This window comes from Marmota flaviventris, chromosome 12 (assembly GCF_047511675.1).
Source record: "Marmota flaviventris isolate mMarFla1 chromosome 12, mMarFla1.hap1, whole genome shotgun sequence".
In the NCBI taxonomy this organism is placed as follows: Eukaryota; Metazoa; Chordata; class Mammalia; order Rodentia; family Sciuridae; genus Marmota; species Marmota flaviventris.
Genome location: NC_092509.1, coordinates 108,745,139 through 108,762,211, shown reverse-complemented (window position 1 = coordinate 108,762,211; position 17,073 = coordinate 108,745,139). Strand labels below are relative to the sequence as shown.

The 17,073-nt window shown below is 57.1% G+C and overlaps 1 protein-coding gene across 3 annotated transcripts in view; it reads left to right on the top strand.

Moving 5' to 3' along the window:
* Pbx1 (PBX homeobox 1) overlaps nt 1-17,073 on the top strand; it is a 232,129-nt gene that overhangs the window by 174,165 nt on the left and 40,891 nt on the right. For all 3 annotated transcript variants that reach the window (XM_027922858.2, XM_071600373.1, XM_027922859.2), the window contains 2 exons: nt 10,280-10,524; nt 16,300-16,490. In XM_027922858.2, the coding sequence (XP_027778659.1) occupies nt 10,280-10,524; nt 16,300-16,490 (436 nt within the window). The remainder of the gene's footprint in view (nt 1-10,279; nt 10,525-16,299; nt 16,491-17,073) is intronic.

Below are 17,073 nucleotides of genomic sequence, written 5' to 3'. Positions count from 1 at the left end.
GTGGAGTCGTGAGGCTTGTTTCTCCCTCCCCACTTTCCATTCCTGCCCCCCAACGTGCTCAGCCTCACAGGACAGCGGTGCCCACCCTCACAGGACAGCGGTGCCCACCACAGCACCCGCAGAGGAGGGGAGAATTAAGACAGCCCCGACTCCTGCTCATAGTTCCTCAGACCCCTGTTCCTGGAGGGTGGGGACTATTCCATCCCCACGTGGGCTGCCTCGGAGTTCCGAGACCGGCAGCCTTGCTGCTTGCTAAGGTGGAATGGAGCCTCCCCCGACTCGGGCCCTGGTCCTCCAGAGGAGGAAGGGCTCAGAAGCACAGGTCCAGGGCTTTGCCGAACCCTGTGTCAGCAGCTCACCTTCTGAGGTGTCGTGTTCCTCCACCACTGGAGAGGACTTTGAAGGTGAGATTAGGCTAAGGTGACGTCATGACCTTCCCAGTGTCCGTGGGGAGACAGACGCATGCCCTGTTCACGACCCTCTTACCTGCACAGGTGTTTTCTTTGTTGGAGGACCGTGCTGTGCCCTTCCTCTGTTCCTTCTGGGACCTCAGGTGTCCTGTGGCATTCGAAGGCAGAGAGGGCCACTTATCCCTGGCTTGCAGACTGCACCTGGAGGCCCACCTCTGGGCCACGTCAAGCTCTGTGCCGGGTCTGCCCAGCCCAGTGCTGCCCACTTCACCTAGCAACAGCTCGGCAACTCTGGCTTCCCCCCAGGTCTCCTGCCACCGAGTGAAGCCACATTCAGCTTTAAAAAAGCATGTGTCCAACCATAATTTTTGATGCTGTGGAGTGCAAGCAATTCTGAGACTTTTTGGTTCACTTTGGGGCACAACAGGTCAAGGGCGATGAAGCTGGAAAGCCACATGATTCCCTCATGGTTCTCTCTGGCTCAGCGGGCTGGACGGCAGAGAAATGAGGAGAAACGGCCGCCTGGCCGTCTACAGCGGCCCCTGCCCTGGGAAGGCTTCCAGCTGCCCTGAAGGCCCAGCCATCTCTGCCAGCACCTCGCCAGGACTGGAAGCAGCGAGGGAGCCCAGCCCAAGTCAGCTGCAGACCTCCCTGTTCCTGTGCCATTCAGACTCCACTGGGCCTCCGTTTCCCCAGCTGAATAAAGGGCTTAGTGAGCAGCAGGGCGTTTACGTGAAGAGGAAACAGTGAGCTGGGTTCCAGCAGTTCCCTTGTGAAGTTCAGTTCCCACACAAGAAGATGCCTGGCTGCTTCCCCTGTCCCAGGCCCCCGTCGCCATTCTTCATCTGGGCACTAACTCCTCCCCAGGAGGGAAGCCTGCTGACTCCTGCTGAGTCTCCCAACCGGCCCTGGCTGAGGGTAGGCAGTCAGTGCATTTGTTGTGAATCTCTGACCACCACACCCCCCTGGTCCTTGGAGGAGTGGGCTGTGGGTGAAATTGTGCAAGCTGAGAACATCCTACCTGAGCTGTGAGAGTCTCCCTGGACACAGGTGGACGGGACCTGCTGCAGAATCAAGCAGAGTGCTTCTGGAGAGCAGGCAGTGCCGGAGACGAGCAAACCTGGCTTCAGCACTTCTGTAGGGTTTACCCCAGAAACCACGAGCCCCGCCCAGGCTTCTGCTGAAGTGGGGACACAGTTACAGCTGGCTCGGGGCTGCTATGGTTGGATCTGGTGCCCCCCCAAGGTTGCATCCCCAGCAGCAGAGTTCAGAGGTGTGCCTTAGGGAGGTCAGACCACGAGGACCCTGACCTCACAGTGGGTCAACCCACCGTGTTCTCCCAGAGTGGATGAGGGAGGGGCCTTGCTCTGGAAGCCCACTCCCTCTGCTGCAGGCCACCAGGAGGACCTCGGCTCTACCACACATTCCTGGCCACCATGTCCTGCCTCTCGATGGGCCAGAAGCCCACAGCCAAGTGGCCACAGACCAAAACCTCTGAAACCAAGAGCCAAAAGAAGTCTTCCCTCCTTTAAGTTGACTTTCTCAGCTGTTCTGTCACAGGATGACCACGCCAGGGCTCCCCCCAAACCCAGAGAGAAATGTCATCACAGAGTGCCTGCAAGGCCAGCTGGCCCTGGCTGGAGGAGCAGCCATGGTGTGGGTTGGAGAGATGTCGGCTCTCAGCAAACGGGAAGACCAGGCGCTTCGCTGGGACACACAGCAGGACATTGTCAAGAGGCCCAACCTCAGGGAGCCCATCTTCACAGGAGAACCGAGCCGGCTCCTCGTCGGTCTCCCTGTGAGCCACCTAGGTTTAGCCAGCACCTTGTGCTGGACACCATCTGTGTTCACGGCGGTGGTGCCCCTGTGTAAGGGTTCTGGTCAGTCTCCATTTCCCATGCACAGAAGGAAGGAATGGGCCAGAGGTGAGTCCTTTCTCTCCGAGTTCCTCCTTCACAGGGAGGCAGAAGAAGCAAGTGGAGGCAGACAGCAAGCCCTTCTGAACATCAGAGCCTAATGGCTCCATCTGCTCCCGCGCCGCTTCCCCTCACTGCCTGCCCGGGAGTTTGCTGCAGACGCTAAGTAGCACATTATTTTCGATAAGTCGCAATCATTTACTCGGAATCTACTTCTTTAACATGTCCCCTTGGAAACTGGAATCAGATTGAGAAGCCCTGCCCAGGGTGGAAGGAAGGCCGGCGCCCGTGCTCGAGCTGAAGGGAGTCAAGCCGTTGGTCACCCCGCATTCAACCTCGGGGCTCTGCCGGGAGGAGAGGCGAAGGCCCCGCAGAGGACAGTACTGAGGGCAAAGCCACCCATTAGGTCTCTGTCCCTGGGAAAAGGCACAGGTGCCCTGATGGGAGAGACAGGAAACAGTGGCCGTGTGGACGCAGCCTCAAAGCCGAGATGCCGCTCATCTCCTCAGACATTAGGTCAGCCGCTTCCTGGGTCCTCGTGAGACATTCGCTCTTTGGTGCAGACTAGGCCCGTGACGGGGGCCGGCTCATGCCTCAGCCTGCTCAGCACTCCCAGCCAGGTGTCTCACTTAGAGCGTCTCCTCCAGGCCCCCCGCCCGCCTGCCAGAGGCTGAGGGCTTCCGGAGGCCACAGGGAAGTCCCTGGAAGCAACACAGCCCCTGTCCATCCTGCAGCCTGTCTCCTGCGCATGCTGGGCTGCTCATCTGCGGATGGCGCCAGGCGCTCCTGAGCACAAGGCCTGGGCTTGGGAGGTTGGTAATGAGCAGTGATGGATCACGCACAGCTCCCTGAAGGGCCCCGCTGACCTCACATGCATTTGCAAGATGACTGTCTGGGGTCACAGGTGTTGTTTGTGTTCATGGAAAAAGGAAAGCTAATTGGCATGGGCTTTGAAATGGACCTGGGGCACCCATAAATAGACCCCATGTCCTGCAGTGGGGGACGGCGCTCAGCACAGTGCAGAGGTGGCCTCTGCCCTCAGGAGGGCTGCCCTGGCTCTCCCTGTCTGTGCTCCTGACAGCTCAGCAGGCTGCAGGGCACAGCCTTGTTCCACTGTAGTGTGGGGAGCTTCCCAATGTCAGTGACAGAAGGTGGGCACGTTGCAGGCCCTCGGCCCAGAGGTCTGCCTCCAGGCTTGCAGCTCAGCAGGCCTTACTTTCCCGGGAACAGTAGAACCTTGCCTCCTGCCCTCTTCATCGCCAAGTGGCAGAGTGCTCTTGGCAGACTGTGGCCACCCCAGTGCTCCTGGCCCAGGCCACGGCCTCCAGGCCACTCCCTACCCTGGCCAGGTGGCATCTCCGTCACCTATCACCCCCCCCCCCCCAGATTCCTGAAACTTCTCCTCCTATGCTCATCACCCTGTGGTCCCCAAGAGAGGCCTCCCCAAGGACAGAGCCTCTTACTGACTGGTCTAACCCTCTTCCTGCCAAGAGAACTTCTCCCCTGTGGCTACTCAGGCTTTTCTGAAACTTGCCTCTGGGTATTAAATCTGCTTCTTTCCCATTTCCTTTATCACCCTCTAACCAACGCAGAAGCATTCTCCCTTCTGAATTCCTTTTTTAAACATTTTGCGTTAGAAAGCAAGACAATCTCTGAAGCCCTTAAACAAAGCAGAAGCGTATGTTTTTGTTTCTCTTTTGCAGCCCAGAGGTGAGCATGCAGGCTGGCCTGAGGGTGTGGGATTTCCACTGGGCATCCCGCCTGTGGCGGCCAGGCCCCCGGTCGCAGAGGGGCACATGCTTCCTCATACCGTATTAGTGGAGCTAGCAAGCACATACAGGCAGGATGCCCTCGCTGTCACTGTGGCAGCTGTGTGGTAAAGGGAGTCCTGGGGTCCCTCGGCCCTTTCTCCTTGTCTCCTTCAAGGAACACCCGCTGTCCTCTCTCCCGTGCCCCACCCTGCATCCTTCTCCCAGGCCCTCACGGTTCCAGTGCAGAGGGAAACAGGGCTCGGCCGAGGCTGGGGTGGCAGTGGGTTGAGCACTGCACCTCGTCTCCTGACCCCGCCCTCACCTGACCCTCACCTGGCAGAGATCCCATCTCCCTGGGAAGGAGACTCCGCAGGGAGCAGGGTGCCAGCAGCCTTGGTCTCCTGGGGCTGGGCTGGAAGATGTCATGGATTGCATGGACCGAGTAGGACCAAATCATGAATTCTCCAAGGTCAGTAGCTCCATTGTAGGAGGAACTTTGTGCAAAATTCATCCTTTTTGAGAAACTGCGAGAGATTTCTCTATGAACAAAATGGTCTTTATTTCCAACTGTGTTCTGATGGAATTGTTTGCGAAGTTAGAAAACAGATATTTCTGCTACTATTTAGTTTTAAAATATGGGCAAGAAAATTCCATTTCTCACCAGGAGCAGGAAAGAGATCTGTCATCTCGAGACGGTGGCCATGCCAACGTGGGAAGACCACACGTGACGCAGGCGGAGCAGCTGCCCAGGGCACCGTTTCCAGTGTGTGCTTCTCTGCACCTCAGTAGAGGCGTGGCTGAGCCCTGAGCCACCCGAAGTTTAACGTGGACAAACCTCCCCCCACCTTGGGTGAGGACGCATCCCAGCCTTTTCTGGTTAGGATGGTCCCGTTGTGGGAGAGGGTTGACAGCAGCCCACGTGAGCCCAGGCCAGAGGAGCACTGAGCTTCCTGCTCTGTACCGAGGGGGGACAGTGCAGTCTGCACTGTGTGGGGAGCAGGGTGCCCTGGACGGAGCACAGAGAGGGAAGGGGCAGGAGGAGGGAGACATGCCGGATGGCCGTCCGCTGCAGAGCACCCGTTGACGTCTTGGCCTGCCCCGGTTCCGTCCGAGCACCTCTGGAAGCACAGGAGGGGCGTGCAGTGTGCACGTGTGTGTGTTGTTGTCTCGTGACCCTCAGAAACCAAGCGTTAACCCTGAATGTGTCCTGCTTCTTCCCTCTTTCCAAGGGGACTCTTATCAATGAGTTCCAATTTAACCCACAGCTGGAAACCTACCAGTTACCAATCACTGACCTGCTTTTGCAAAAGAAACCTCATTTAGTCCTTAATAAGAATCATGGCATGGCTGACTCTCTGTCACCTCATTGGTGATGAGGAAACGGCTTGAAGGAGCCTAGGCCTGGTGGCAGGCATCTCCCCTGGCTGTGCCGGGTGCTCTCTGTGCTGTGCCGCGGGCTGAGGAGGGGAGCCCACTGCGCTCACTTAGGCTTTGCTGGGTGCAGGGCTCTGGGACGCTCTTGCACAGACCAGGCGACAGGCTGGGTGCCCCACCGAGGCTCCATGCTGCAGGACATTTTTACGTCCGGCAGGAGAGGACCGAGGAGCTTCTCTTCCTGTGGTGGCCTCCCCTAGGAGAGACGCTTTCCTCTCACTTCCCGGCCAAGGGCAGGTGGAGACCTGGGGACACCCCCATGCTTGCCGGTCACTCCTGGGGAGGCCCACAGCACACGCTCAGTGCCAGACTCCAACAGATGCCCCTCAGGAGCTCAGCCTTGCTGGCCAGATGCAGGTGTGATGGTATCCCGAGGTGCCCTGCGGCCATGGTGTGGACAGTGTGCTGGTGGCTCAGGAGCTGGGGACCTCATATCCGGAGGTTCTCACGTGGGAAGGTTTCTTGCAGAAAGAGGTTGAAGTGAGATTTAAAATGGGATGAGATGAAACTTTTTGTGTTTTTTTCCTGGAAATGTGGACCGAAGCCAGGGTGCTCAGCCACTGAGCTAAAATTAAGAGAATAAATAAGTAAACAAACAAATAAAATAGATAACAAGCAGGCTGGGACTGTGAGGAGCGCATCTATGGGCAGGAGGGAAGAGCACATCCTGCCCCGGGCTCAGGGCTCTGCCCATCCAAAGAAGGACCAGGAGGTCGTGGGAGAGGACCCAGATCTGCAGGAGTTAAGGAAATCAAGGCACCAGTGTGGGGAAGTCCTCTCACCCTCCTGTCTGGCTGATGCCCTCTTGCCACACACTGACCACGCTCGGGCATCAGGGGATAAAGACTGTGTACGGGTGCTCCTGGGCCCCGTGGTCGCCTGGGTGTCGGGAAGTCACCTGGCCTCACCTTCTGCTCTGTGTGTGTGTGTGTGTGTGTACGGGTGTTCCTGGGCCTCATGGTGGCCTGGCTGTCGGGAAGTCACCTGGCCTCACCTTCTGCTCTGTGTGTGTGTGTGTGTGTGTGTAAGGGTGCTCCTGGGCCTCATGGTCGCCTGGCTGTTGGGAAGTCACCTGGCCTCACCTACTGCTGTGTGTGTGTGTGTGTGTGTGTGTGTGCGCGCGCGCGTGCGCGCACAGGTGCTCCTGGGCCTCATGGTCGCCTGGCTGTTGGGAAATCACCTGGCCTCACCTTCTGCTGCTTGCCCTGGGAGCATGGCTGCACAGGAAATGAGGCCCCTGAGAGGCAAGCAGTTTGCCGTGCTTTAAAATTGCAAGGGCAGTCAGCTTCTGTCCCATCCTGCCTTCAAAGTCCTGCCAGACGGGGAGGTGGCAGAGGACTTGGGCTGAGCCCCGGAGCTGCATTCCCCGCGGGCCTCCTGGTATTTGTGCGAAGGCTCACCCTGTCTGAGGTGTGCCTTCGAATCACAGAGAAGGGCCTGCCCTCGGCACACAGGCCCTTCCCAACCACCTGTCTGCGTCGATCCTCAGGCTGTCTCTCCTCTCTGCTCTGCATCTCTGAGTTACTGTCCCAATCTGAAAACCTGGGCTCTGCCTCCTGCCCACCTGCTCCTCCTGTGGAGGTTTGACTGAGCAGGGCCATTTGCCCCAGCCCTGGACCCTGGAGACTGTGGGACCCTCCAGGCCAGCTGGTCCTTGGTGGGGAGAGAGTGCCCTCTCGTGGGCACTGGCTGGAGCTGCTCCAGGCCGCGGCTCAGCCAAGGACAAAACAAGCCTCCCTGGGCCTCCACCAGGCCCAGCCCTGAGTGTGCCTTGGAGTCTGGCTGGCCTTTCTCCTGTGTGAAGGGAAGGAGGAGCCGCAGGAGACCCGGGGGAGTGGCTCCCCAGTGCGGTGGCAGCCTGCTCCTCCAGAGTTTACCTAAGGACAGCCCCCAGGCCAGCGGTGCTGCAAGGCAGATGTGACCCATGTCTGGACAGGCTTGGGACAATTTCTGCACTTACCTGCCTTCCTGGAGGCCTCTTACTAAAAGGGCCAGCGATCTCAGTAGCCACCTGCAGCCCACGGGTCCCCTGGAGCCGGACGTTTCCTGGGTGGTGGATGGTGCTGGCCATGAAAACCATATGCCAGGTGTAAATGGGGATGGGCCCTTTAAAACCTGCTTCAGTGGAAGCAGTGGGTCTGAGGAGGGCGGGTGCGGGCGCCCATCAGGGAGGCAGGGACCTGATCATATGTGATGGTTGCTGGATTAGGTAACAGCTCCGCTGGCTGAAATTGGATCTCAGAGGATGAGCATTAACATCTCTGGTGTCCTGGCGAAAGGTTCATTTGAGTCTTGCATGGTGCCGCCGAGATAAAAAGGAGCTTTTAAATAATCATTTTGTCTCCCACTCGCCAGAGTGCTGGCTTCAAGCAATAAATAGGTAGCATCAGTTCTGCTTAGACACACCACCCTTCCGCTTATTTATTTAATGTTGGTGGGACTTTATTTTAACTGACTGGCTGAGCAGTTTCCGTGTCAGTGAATCCAGCACCTGTTTTCACAGTGGTGCGCTGGCGTCCCCTGGCTCTGGGTTGGACCACAAGCATGCCGTCGTCCTTGTTGGGCCCTCCTTGCCCCGTGCCCCATAAACATGCAGCCAGTCCACCAGAACCAGACCCTCCCGTGGACGGAGCGGAAGGCGAAAGTCTTGCCCGGAGCTATCCTTGCTCACACTGGCTCCTGCACACGTTCTGACGTTTTCCGTTTTCACGACTTGAGGATGATGAAACAGGGCAATCGGAGAAACTTGGAGAGGACTTCTGGGTTTTCTGCTTGTTACCTTTCCTTTTTTCTTTAATTTTCTAATCTCTAGTGAAACGATGACATTAGTTTATTAATAACTCAGAGCCTGTCTTTCTTTTTTTTTCAATTTTGGGATGACTCATAACCATCTTTGTTTGTAATGGAATTAAAATTGACCAATAAAGACCCATGAACCCCACGAGTGGATATCCTCACCCCGGACAGTCTCCTGGACCCCGGGGGGTGGGAGGGCAGGGCTGCAGGGCTCTGGTGGCAGGTGTCTTCCCGTCGCAGGAAGGCCACACAGTCACTCTGCACAGGAGACCTTGGTGGTGGTGACAAGCTCCTCGGGGGACCTGGGGGACCTGAGTACATAAGCCTCTTGATCACCCGATGATCAGCCCGACGGGCAGCTTCCCATGTCTCCTGAGCCTACCAAGGAAGGCGTCCCTGAAACACAGCTGTGGGGCCTTCTCACCTGTGCCGTGACGTCGACAGCAGAACACGCGGTGTGGGAGGACACGCGGCCGGGACTCAGCAGGGGGTTTTCCTTCCTCTCTCTCCCACCTCCCGCTCTCCTTCCTCCACCCTCCCTCCAGCCCTTTCTTAGTCCATCAAGGCCACAAGTGTCCCTGCACTTTCATTCTCTGTGCTCCTCATGGCCACGGCGGGTCCACACGGCCACCCCTGGTCCATGACAGCCCTGCTGTAGCTTTTCTTCGGAACAGGATGTGGGATTGCTTTCTAAACTGCTTTCAGCGGTGGTACCTGTCATGGTCCTTGGAAGCCAAGCGTGTGGGCACAGCCGACAGTGATGCTGGAGTTGCTGGAGACGGAAGGCCCTGGACCTCTAGGTGTCCCCAGTCACAGCCTGGCAGGGCCACCTGGCTCGGTTCTGCAGGCAGCTGGCATGGGCCCATCCCCCTGGGGCTCACGCAAGGCACCTGCCCTGAAGCACCCTTGACTCTCATGGCCCACGAGCTGTGTATCCACCAGGGACTTAGACCCTCCACCTGCAGCCCTGAACACGATTGAATGCTGGCCCCTTTCCCCTCAGCCCACAAGTACCTCTCTCCCTTGCTACCCCCCCCCCCTCAAAAAATCCTCCTCAAGTTTTTTAAATCGAAAGTCCCCTTCATGCACCTCTCAGCCAAGGCTTGGCTGCCGACTCTAGCTCGGGTGAGACGAGCGCTTCCTTATACGGCAGGTTGGATGCAGCAGCGAGGAAAGGCTGGATCTCTGGGTCTCTCTGGGCCCAAGTTACCCCTCACCCAGCGTCTGTGGTGTCTGTAGAGATGGCCATCCCCTGTGCAGGAACCGTGCCTTCCCGAACCCCTTGACAGGTCTTGTTAAGGGGCCTCGCCCTTGTTTCCCCAAAGGACAGAGCCACGTGGCCTGGAGCGCAGGGAGCCCGGCCAGGGGGAGAAGTCCTGCCCCAGGGCCTGAGATCTCCTCCATTCCCTCCACCTATCTAGCTCAGGCCATGTTGGAAATGAAAATTTCCTTTAATCAAATGTTACAAAGAAAGTTGAGTGAAGCCGCAAGCTCGCAGAAATCTAAAATTAGAAATAAAGAAGGAAATGCTTCTCCTTCAATGGAAATTCGGCAGTTGGAAAATGAAAGCAAAAATATATTCTCTTGTAATTAAATTCTGTCATTCTGGATTTTTTATTGTGGTAAAACGTACACAATAGGAGCTTCACTGTTTGGGGTCTTTTTGAGTGTGCAGATCAGTGGTGTTACGTCTTTCACCGTACAGTGGTCCTCAGGGTGCACTGAGACCCTTTCACCACCCCAAAGCTAAGCTCTGCTTGGTGCACCCACCTGCCACCCCTGGCCTCCCACCGTCTCTGCCTCTCTGAGGCTGGCCACGCTAGAGACCGGGTGTGGGTGGAGTGTGATTTGCTTCGAGCAGCGCCACCTCCCCAGGTTTCTCCCACCACTCCTTGGGTGGCCCCTGCACCGCCCTGGCTGAAATTCTCCCCAGGGCCTTCTGCTCACCTGCCCGTCTCTGTCTTTCTCCTAGTGTTGAGCATCCGGGGAGCCCAGGAGGAGGAGCCCACGGACCCTCAGCTGATGCGCCTGGACAACATGCTGCTGGCCGAGGGGGTGGCCGGGCCCGAGAAGGGCGGTGGGTCTGCGGCAGCAGCAGCAGCTGCCGCAGCCTCTGGAGGGGCGGGCTCAGACAACTCGGTGGAGCACTCCGACTACAGGGCCAAGCTGTCGCAGATCAGGCAGATCTACCACACGGAGCTGGAGAAGTATGAGCAGGTAAGGGGGCCTGGGCTCGGCACGGCCTGCGGTGCAGGGCTGTCCCTGGGTCACAGACGCTTCGGCCAGCCTTGCTCCCACAGCCTCTGTGCCTAGCACTTCCTTGCTGGCCAGAAAGCCCAGTCGAACTGGAGGCCACCAAGCCCCTAGGCTCAACCATGGAAGAACAGGCGTCCAATGAGATGCAGGCATAAAGCATGGGAAGTTGTGAGTGGTGGTCTCAGGACACCCCGGCGTCCATGTGAGGAACACCCAACACCTGGCACTCCATGGGCGCTGCCAGGTGGAGTGGCTCACACCTGGTTGGGGCATGTCAGTCACATCACGGCCACTGCCTTTGCCCTTGATCGTCCCTTATTTAGGACGACTGCTCTTTTGATGCTGATAGACTCCTGTGCGAAAGCACATTAAAACTTGTCCTTACAGGCCCTTTGTCCACAGTCGCAGTGCCATTAAGGCAGACACGTTCTCCTCTTTACATAACATGTGGCGTGCAACAGGACTCACGCCTTCCTTCCAGAAAGAGTGGGGTGCCCCAGTAGACCCCAGAGCCTGACCTCTGGAGAGCAGGCCTGGCAGGTGGCCTGCATGCTGCTCAGAAAGCTGCAGGTGCACATTGGCCTTCCCACGGTGAAGGACATTGGCCGTCCCACAGGTGAAGGACATTGGCCATCCCACAGGTGAAGGACATTTACTGTCCCAGGTGAAGGACATTTACTGTCCCACAGGTGAAGGAAATTCACTGTCCCACAGGTGAAGGACATTCGCCTTCCCACAGGTGAAGGGCATTTGCCGTCCCACAGGTGATGGACATTTCCCTTCCCACAGGTGAAGGACATTTACTGTCCCACAGGTGAAGGACATTTACTGTCCCACAGGTGAAGGACATTAGCCGTCCCACAGGTGAAGGACATTCACTGTCCCAGGTGAAGGACATTCACTGTCCCACAGGTGATGGACATTTACTGTCCCAGGTAAAGGACATTTACTGTCCCACAGGTGAAGGACCTTCACTGTCCCACAGGTGATGGACATTTACTGTCCCAGGTAAAGGACATTTACTGTCCCACAGGTGAAGGACCTTCACTGTCCCACAGGTGATGGACATTTACTGTCCCACAGGTGAAGGACATTTACTGTCCCACAGGTGAAGGACCTTCACTGTCCCACAGGTGAAGGACCTTCACTGTCCCACAGGTGATGGACATTTACTGTCCCACAGGTGAAGGACATTTACTGTCCCACAGGTGAAGGACATTTACTGTCCCACAGGTGAAGGACCTTCACTGTCCCACAGGTGATGGACATTTACTGTACCACAGGTGAAGGACATTTACTGTCCCAGGTGAAGGACATTTACTGTCCCACAGGTGATGGACATTCACTGTCCCACAGGTGAAGGACATTTGCCTTCCCACAGGTGAAGGACATTTGCCTTCCCACAGGTGAAGGACAGGAGGCTGTGGCATCAGGGCTGTGCCCGTCCTTCAGCTGCCACATCTGCGGCCTCCTCTTGGACACACATGGTGCTGAAGTTCTACGTGAACTTCCTCCCACCAAATATTAGATGTTCTGTTCCTTAATTTTTATGGATCAAAAAAGAAAAGGGAGGAAGAGCCAAAGGTAGAAAACCCCCTGCAGCCCACACAGGACTGTCTAGGTGGGAGGCAAATGAAACTTAATAGAAAATTTAAATTTTAAAATAGAAATAGGCATTTTAAAATTTAAAATGAAGAAAGTTTCATTATAATACTCCTGTCCCCCCTTGAAATAGACTTCTACAAAGTCCCCCTGCTGGGTGGAGAGATTGCCGTGAAGCCCAAAGCCACCAGGGTCAATGCAGGCCTCCCGGGCGGAGGGCGAAGGAGGGATGGGAGTAGGCCAGCCAAGGCCCCGGAGCGCCACCCCCAGGACCTCGGCAGACATCCCCGGATCCCAGCATTCAGAGCTTCTCTGCTCACCCAGTTTCCACCTGCGCCTGCTGGAAGCTGGGGCTGCCCTACCTACTGGGCACCTTAGGTTAGGTGACGGGGGACACTCCCGTGGAGACTCTCTGGCCTCGGTTCTCCTTCCTCAGGACTCTTCTACACCTGCACCAGGACACGTGGCCTCTGGCCTGGCCTCTCTGGACACTCCTGCCAATCAAGGGGGGCGCTGCAAGAGCCAGTGGGTCCTCACTCTGGGGATGGGAGCGTGTCGGGTTGGAAGGGGCTGGGAGCTGGCTGTGTCTAGCTCAGGATGGCGGCCGCTCAGGAGACAGACTCTTCTCCCCACGAGCCCCTTTGTCACTCCATTCTCCTGTGAGTGAGCAGGAGCGTGTCCCAACCACCAATCCCAGTGGCTGCCCTGGGGCTGACTTGGCTGCCCTGGCTCCTCCAGGCAGTTCTGGGGTTGGGGACCTGGACAGGAGGTGCCATCACATTTCCATGTAGGGTAGGAAGGGGAGGTCAGAGGTCAGAAAGTGCCTGGTCCCATGTCCAGCCAGAGCGCCCTGAGCTCTGGTGCTGACCCTTGACCAGGGCACCCTCTGGGATACCTGGCTGCACCTAGAACAGTGTGATGTCTTGTCCCCTCTGTGATTTCCTGGGCTAGATGCTGGCGGGTACAGAGACGTTCTCTGGAGGAACTTTTCCCAGGCACTGACCTATTCTAAATAATAAAGATGTTAGAAGTCAGAAACACAAGAAGAGCCCCTAGACACCGAGCAAACTGTGGGCATGTCATGGTAGTTGTTGGTATTTACTATTTTAGAAAGTACCGAAGCAACCTTTCCTTCTTTGCAGGGGCACTTTCTGCTTAATAATTTATTAAAATTAGCTGTGTTGTTAATGATAGGAAGTAGCAGGTTATGGAGAATCTGGTGTGTCTGAGATGTGTCTTCTGAAACAACTCCTCATGGGCCTTTGTCAAAGCAGGGCACCCTGGTCCAGTAGAACATCGCCCTGTGGCCTACTGGCTCCTGAACGGAGTTACCAGGTCTGTGGTTTACCAGCTGACGCCTGGATTTCATTTTGTTTGGGGAAAGTCGGCTGTCACAGCCCTCCTCGGAGCCAGAGGCTGTTAAGTACAGAAGTTTCTGGAGGCTTTCGGTGGAGTGGAAGAAGTGTTCTGTCTGTGGAGTGGGGCTGGAGGAGGGCACTTTCAGCAGGTGCTGTTGGTGGCCTGTTGGGGTAGCAGAACCTCGGAGCCGGGAGCCTGAATGTATTCCCAGGGCTGTGTGTGAAAATGACCCTCCGGCAGCTTTGCAGGATCCTCCAGGTTTTGCAAACACTGCCGCTGGCGAGCTCCATCTCGATGCTGAGCTGCACTGGGTCTACTTGGTGCGCGGCTAAGCAGCCCCCAAGATCCCGCTTGGTTTTTGTTGGGACAGTGGAAGGAGTGGAGGGAGAGGCGGGAGGCCTGGAGGCTGGAGAGCAGGATTCAACTGGACCTCTGCTGCAGGTCTCCCTGAGAGGCCGTCTTCTCTGGTTGCTCTTCCCAGACCTCCCTTGTGCTAGAACCCGGAGCCTTTTAGAACCTCCCGTGCCCTGGGAGGGTGGGGGGCGGGCGCCTACAGCTCCAGTGTCCTTCCTCCCGAGTCCGCCGTGGAAACCCTGGGTCTGGGAGGGCTCTACTAACTTGATGCTTGTAGCCCGGATGCTGGCACCCCGTGGAGTTGAGACCACCTGGCCTCCCGGAAGCAGCCCACTGTGGGGACCCCAGGCAGGGCTGTGGGCATCGGGCCCTGCAGCTGGGGCCACCTCTCCGGGGCCTCTGTCACTCCTGGGCGGCTCTTCAGCAGCTGCCTTGTCCCCTACAGTGTGCCCAGTGTCCATGGGCAGAGCAGGAAGGCCTGGGGAGGCACCTAACTGACCCCAGTGACGCACAGATGGGCCAGCCAGCACTGTGTCCCCAGCTGAGAGCTGGGACACCTAATGGTGCCCCCACCCCTCCTCCCTTGCAGTCTGTGGAGCCGGCTGGGGGCCTCAGCCCATGGACGGCTGCTCCTCCAGCAGGATGGTTGGGGTCCAGCCTGTGCCTCCCTCACTCTGCTTGGCCTCAGGGGTGAGGCTCACTGGCAGCCATGTGTAATTTCTCAGTTCTGGGCCCGAGGTTGGCTGGGGACAGCTGCTAGGACAGGTCTCGTGTTTGTATCACGCTTTCCTCAGTTCTGCATGGGTCCCAGCCGGAACATGGAAGGGAGGCTGGTGTTCATCACACTCTGATTTCCCCGGGAGGGAGGCTGGAGGCGGCCACAGTGGTACACTGGGTTTCCAAGGACTCTGTTTTGAAGCCATAGTTGTGCCAGGACTTTGTGGGGCCAGGCACACAGAGAGAGACGCATTTAATGTGCCACACCCTTCAAGGCTGTCATCCATTTCACCAGGAAGGAGGAAGACGCACAGAGAGGTTGAGGACCCCTCTGTGATCCCACCCCACCTGAGCGTCAGGGCAGGGAACAGGCAGCCTGCGCTCTCACAGCCCCTCCTAGGCCAGGTGAGCGATTTGCTCCAGCTGCAGGTGGAGCGCGGCACAACTGGACATGCCAAAGGATCAGGAGTGGGCAGAGCCAGGCTCGCGGGCATGCAGAGGCCTGCACAGCGCAACGATTCCTCAAGTGCTCCCAGAGGCCGGGCCCAACAAGCTGCTGCTCTCCAGTGCAGACCCAGCCCAGTGGGTGCGTCTGCAGCTGCCTGGCCAGTCAAGCTGGGCGTCTTCCTGAGGTGAACAGAACGTGCACCACTACGTCCTCATTGCACCGCTGGCGCATGCGAAGGCCTTTGGGCAGCAGCAGCAAGCGCAGCGCAGCGCTGCCGACCTTAAGGGTGCTTTGCTGTTAATGCTGACTTGGGCCTTTGAGTTCAGGTCTCTTGAGCTTTCTCATTACAGATCTAATACGGTGTCCCAGCGTCACTGAATTAACCTGTGAAGACATGTTTTATTAACTGTTCAGCTAAAGAAACCAAACTGTGGATGCCAGCGAAGGGCCCTGGTCTACAGAGGGACAAGTGGGGCTCTGAGCCTCTGGCCCGTGACATGAAGCATTTGGGCCCTGCATCTACCTCGCTTTCCTTATTGTGGGCCTTTGGAAAAGTCCCTTTGTCTCTCTGGGCCACAGTTTTCCAATTGTAAAGTAAGGAGGTAGAGAAATTTGATTTCCAGTCTTACTTCCGGGCTGGTGGCATTTTGTTCTATAACCTGAGAGGATCCTGGGTCCTCCAACCTTTGTTGCGATGTCATTTTTATGAAGTCCCTGGGGTCAGACTCCCTCTGTGTTATGGAGTGTGGATCCTCAGAAGGAGGCTGAGAGTGTGGGGGTTGGAGTAAAACTGGGAATGGCTGACGGGAAATCTCCCAGAGTCTGAAGCTTTTAATTCCGTGTTTCCTCTTGAACTCTCTGGGTTATTTATGCATCCCAAAATTGAATATTTGGAAGCGATAGCACATCATAGATAATGAACAAGGCAGAGAGCTCCCGATACCTTTGACCCCAGCTCTCACTGTGGCTGACACTGGGGCCAAGGGTGGCGCAGCGAGTTTTATACCAGCATTTACGTTCTCACCTTTCACTGTAGCAAAGTCCAGGAAAAAATCAATTAAGGATTTCCTTTTCCCTTAAATAATTGAAATCATGGCCAAAACTCGGGGCCACCGAGCTAAAAGGAATTCCAGGCAGTCGTTTATCCCACCATCTACTTGACAAGATGCCACTTGCACAGGTCCGTAGCAGAGTGGCCCAGCTCCGCCGCGCGGGCCTGCCTGGGCCCTCAGGACCATCTGTGCTCTCCATTTCAGGCCTGCAATGAGTTCACCACCCACGTGATGAACCTCCTCCGAGAGCAGAGCCGGACCAGGCCCATTTCCCCAAAGGAGATCGAGCGGATGGTCAGCATCATCCACCGCAAGTTCAGCTCCATCCAGATGCAGCTCAAGCAGAGCACGTGCGAGGCCGTCATGATCCTGCGTTCCCGGTTTCTAGATGCGCGGTGAGTGTCCTGGGGCTATGCTGGCCTCCTGAGCCACTGAAGAGGGGGGGCTCTGGTTGGCGCTCTTGAAAGGTTCTGGCTGTACCACATTACTGCTGAGCCAGGCCGTGACCCGAGGATGGCTGCCAGGTCTTGTATGGCAGGCTGGGAGAAGGGTGGGCCGCTGGTCTCAGGCAGGCAGAGGGGGCGGTGCTGGGAAGCTGCAGGTTTGGAGGGACGGTTTCCTCCCCCGGCTACTCCCTCTGGTGAGCCCCAAGGATGACAGCTCTGGTTGGGGGGGTGTTCTTCCAGCACTGAGCACCTGTCTCACGTGCGGCTCACCTGGGGCCCCTGGTCAGCTGACCAGCAACGTGCCGTCAGCATGCCCTAGTGCACCCTGCTCTAAGAGCGCCAGGTTGGCCTGTTGCGAGGCGCCGTCTCCTCCTCCCACACAGGCGGAGAGCAGCTGAGTTCAGTTCGGCAGTATTTGTTAGTTGATTAGCATGTGCCCGTACTCCGGGCTGTCTCGGGAGTTCAGGGACAGGGAGGTCTGGTCCCTCAGGCATAGAGAGGAAGGAGGCCTCCTGCTGTGGGCCCAGCTGGT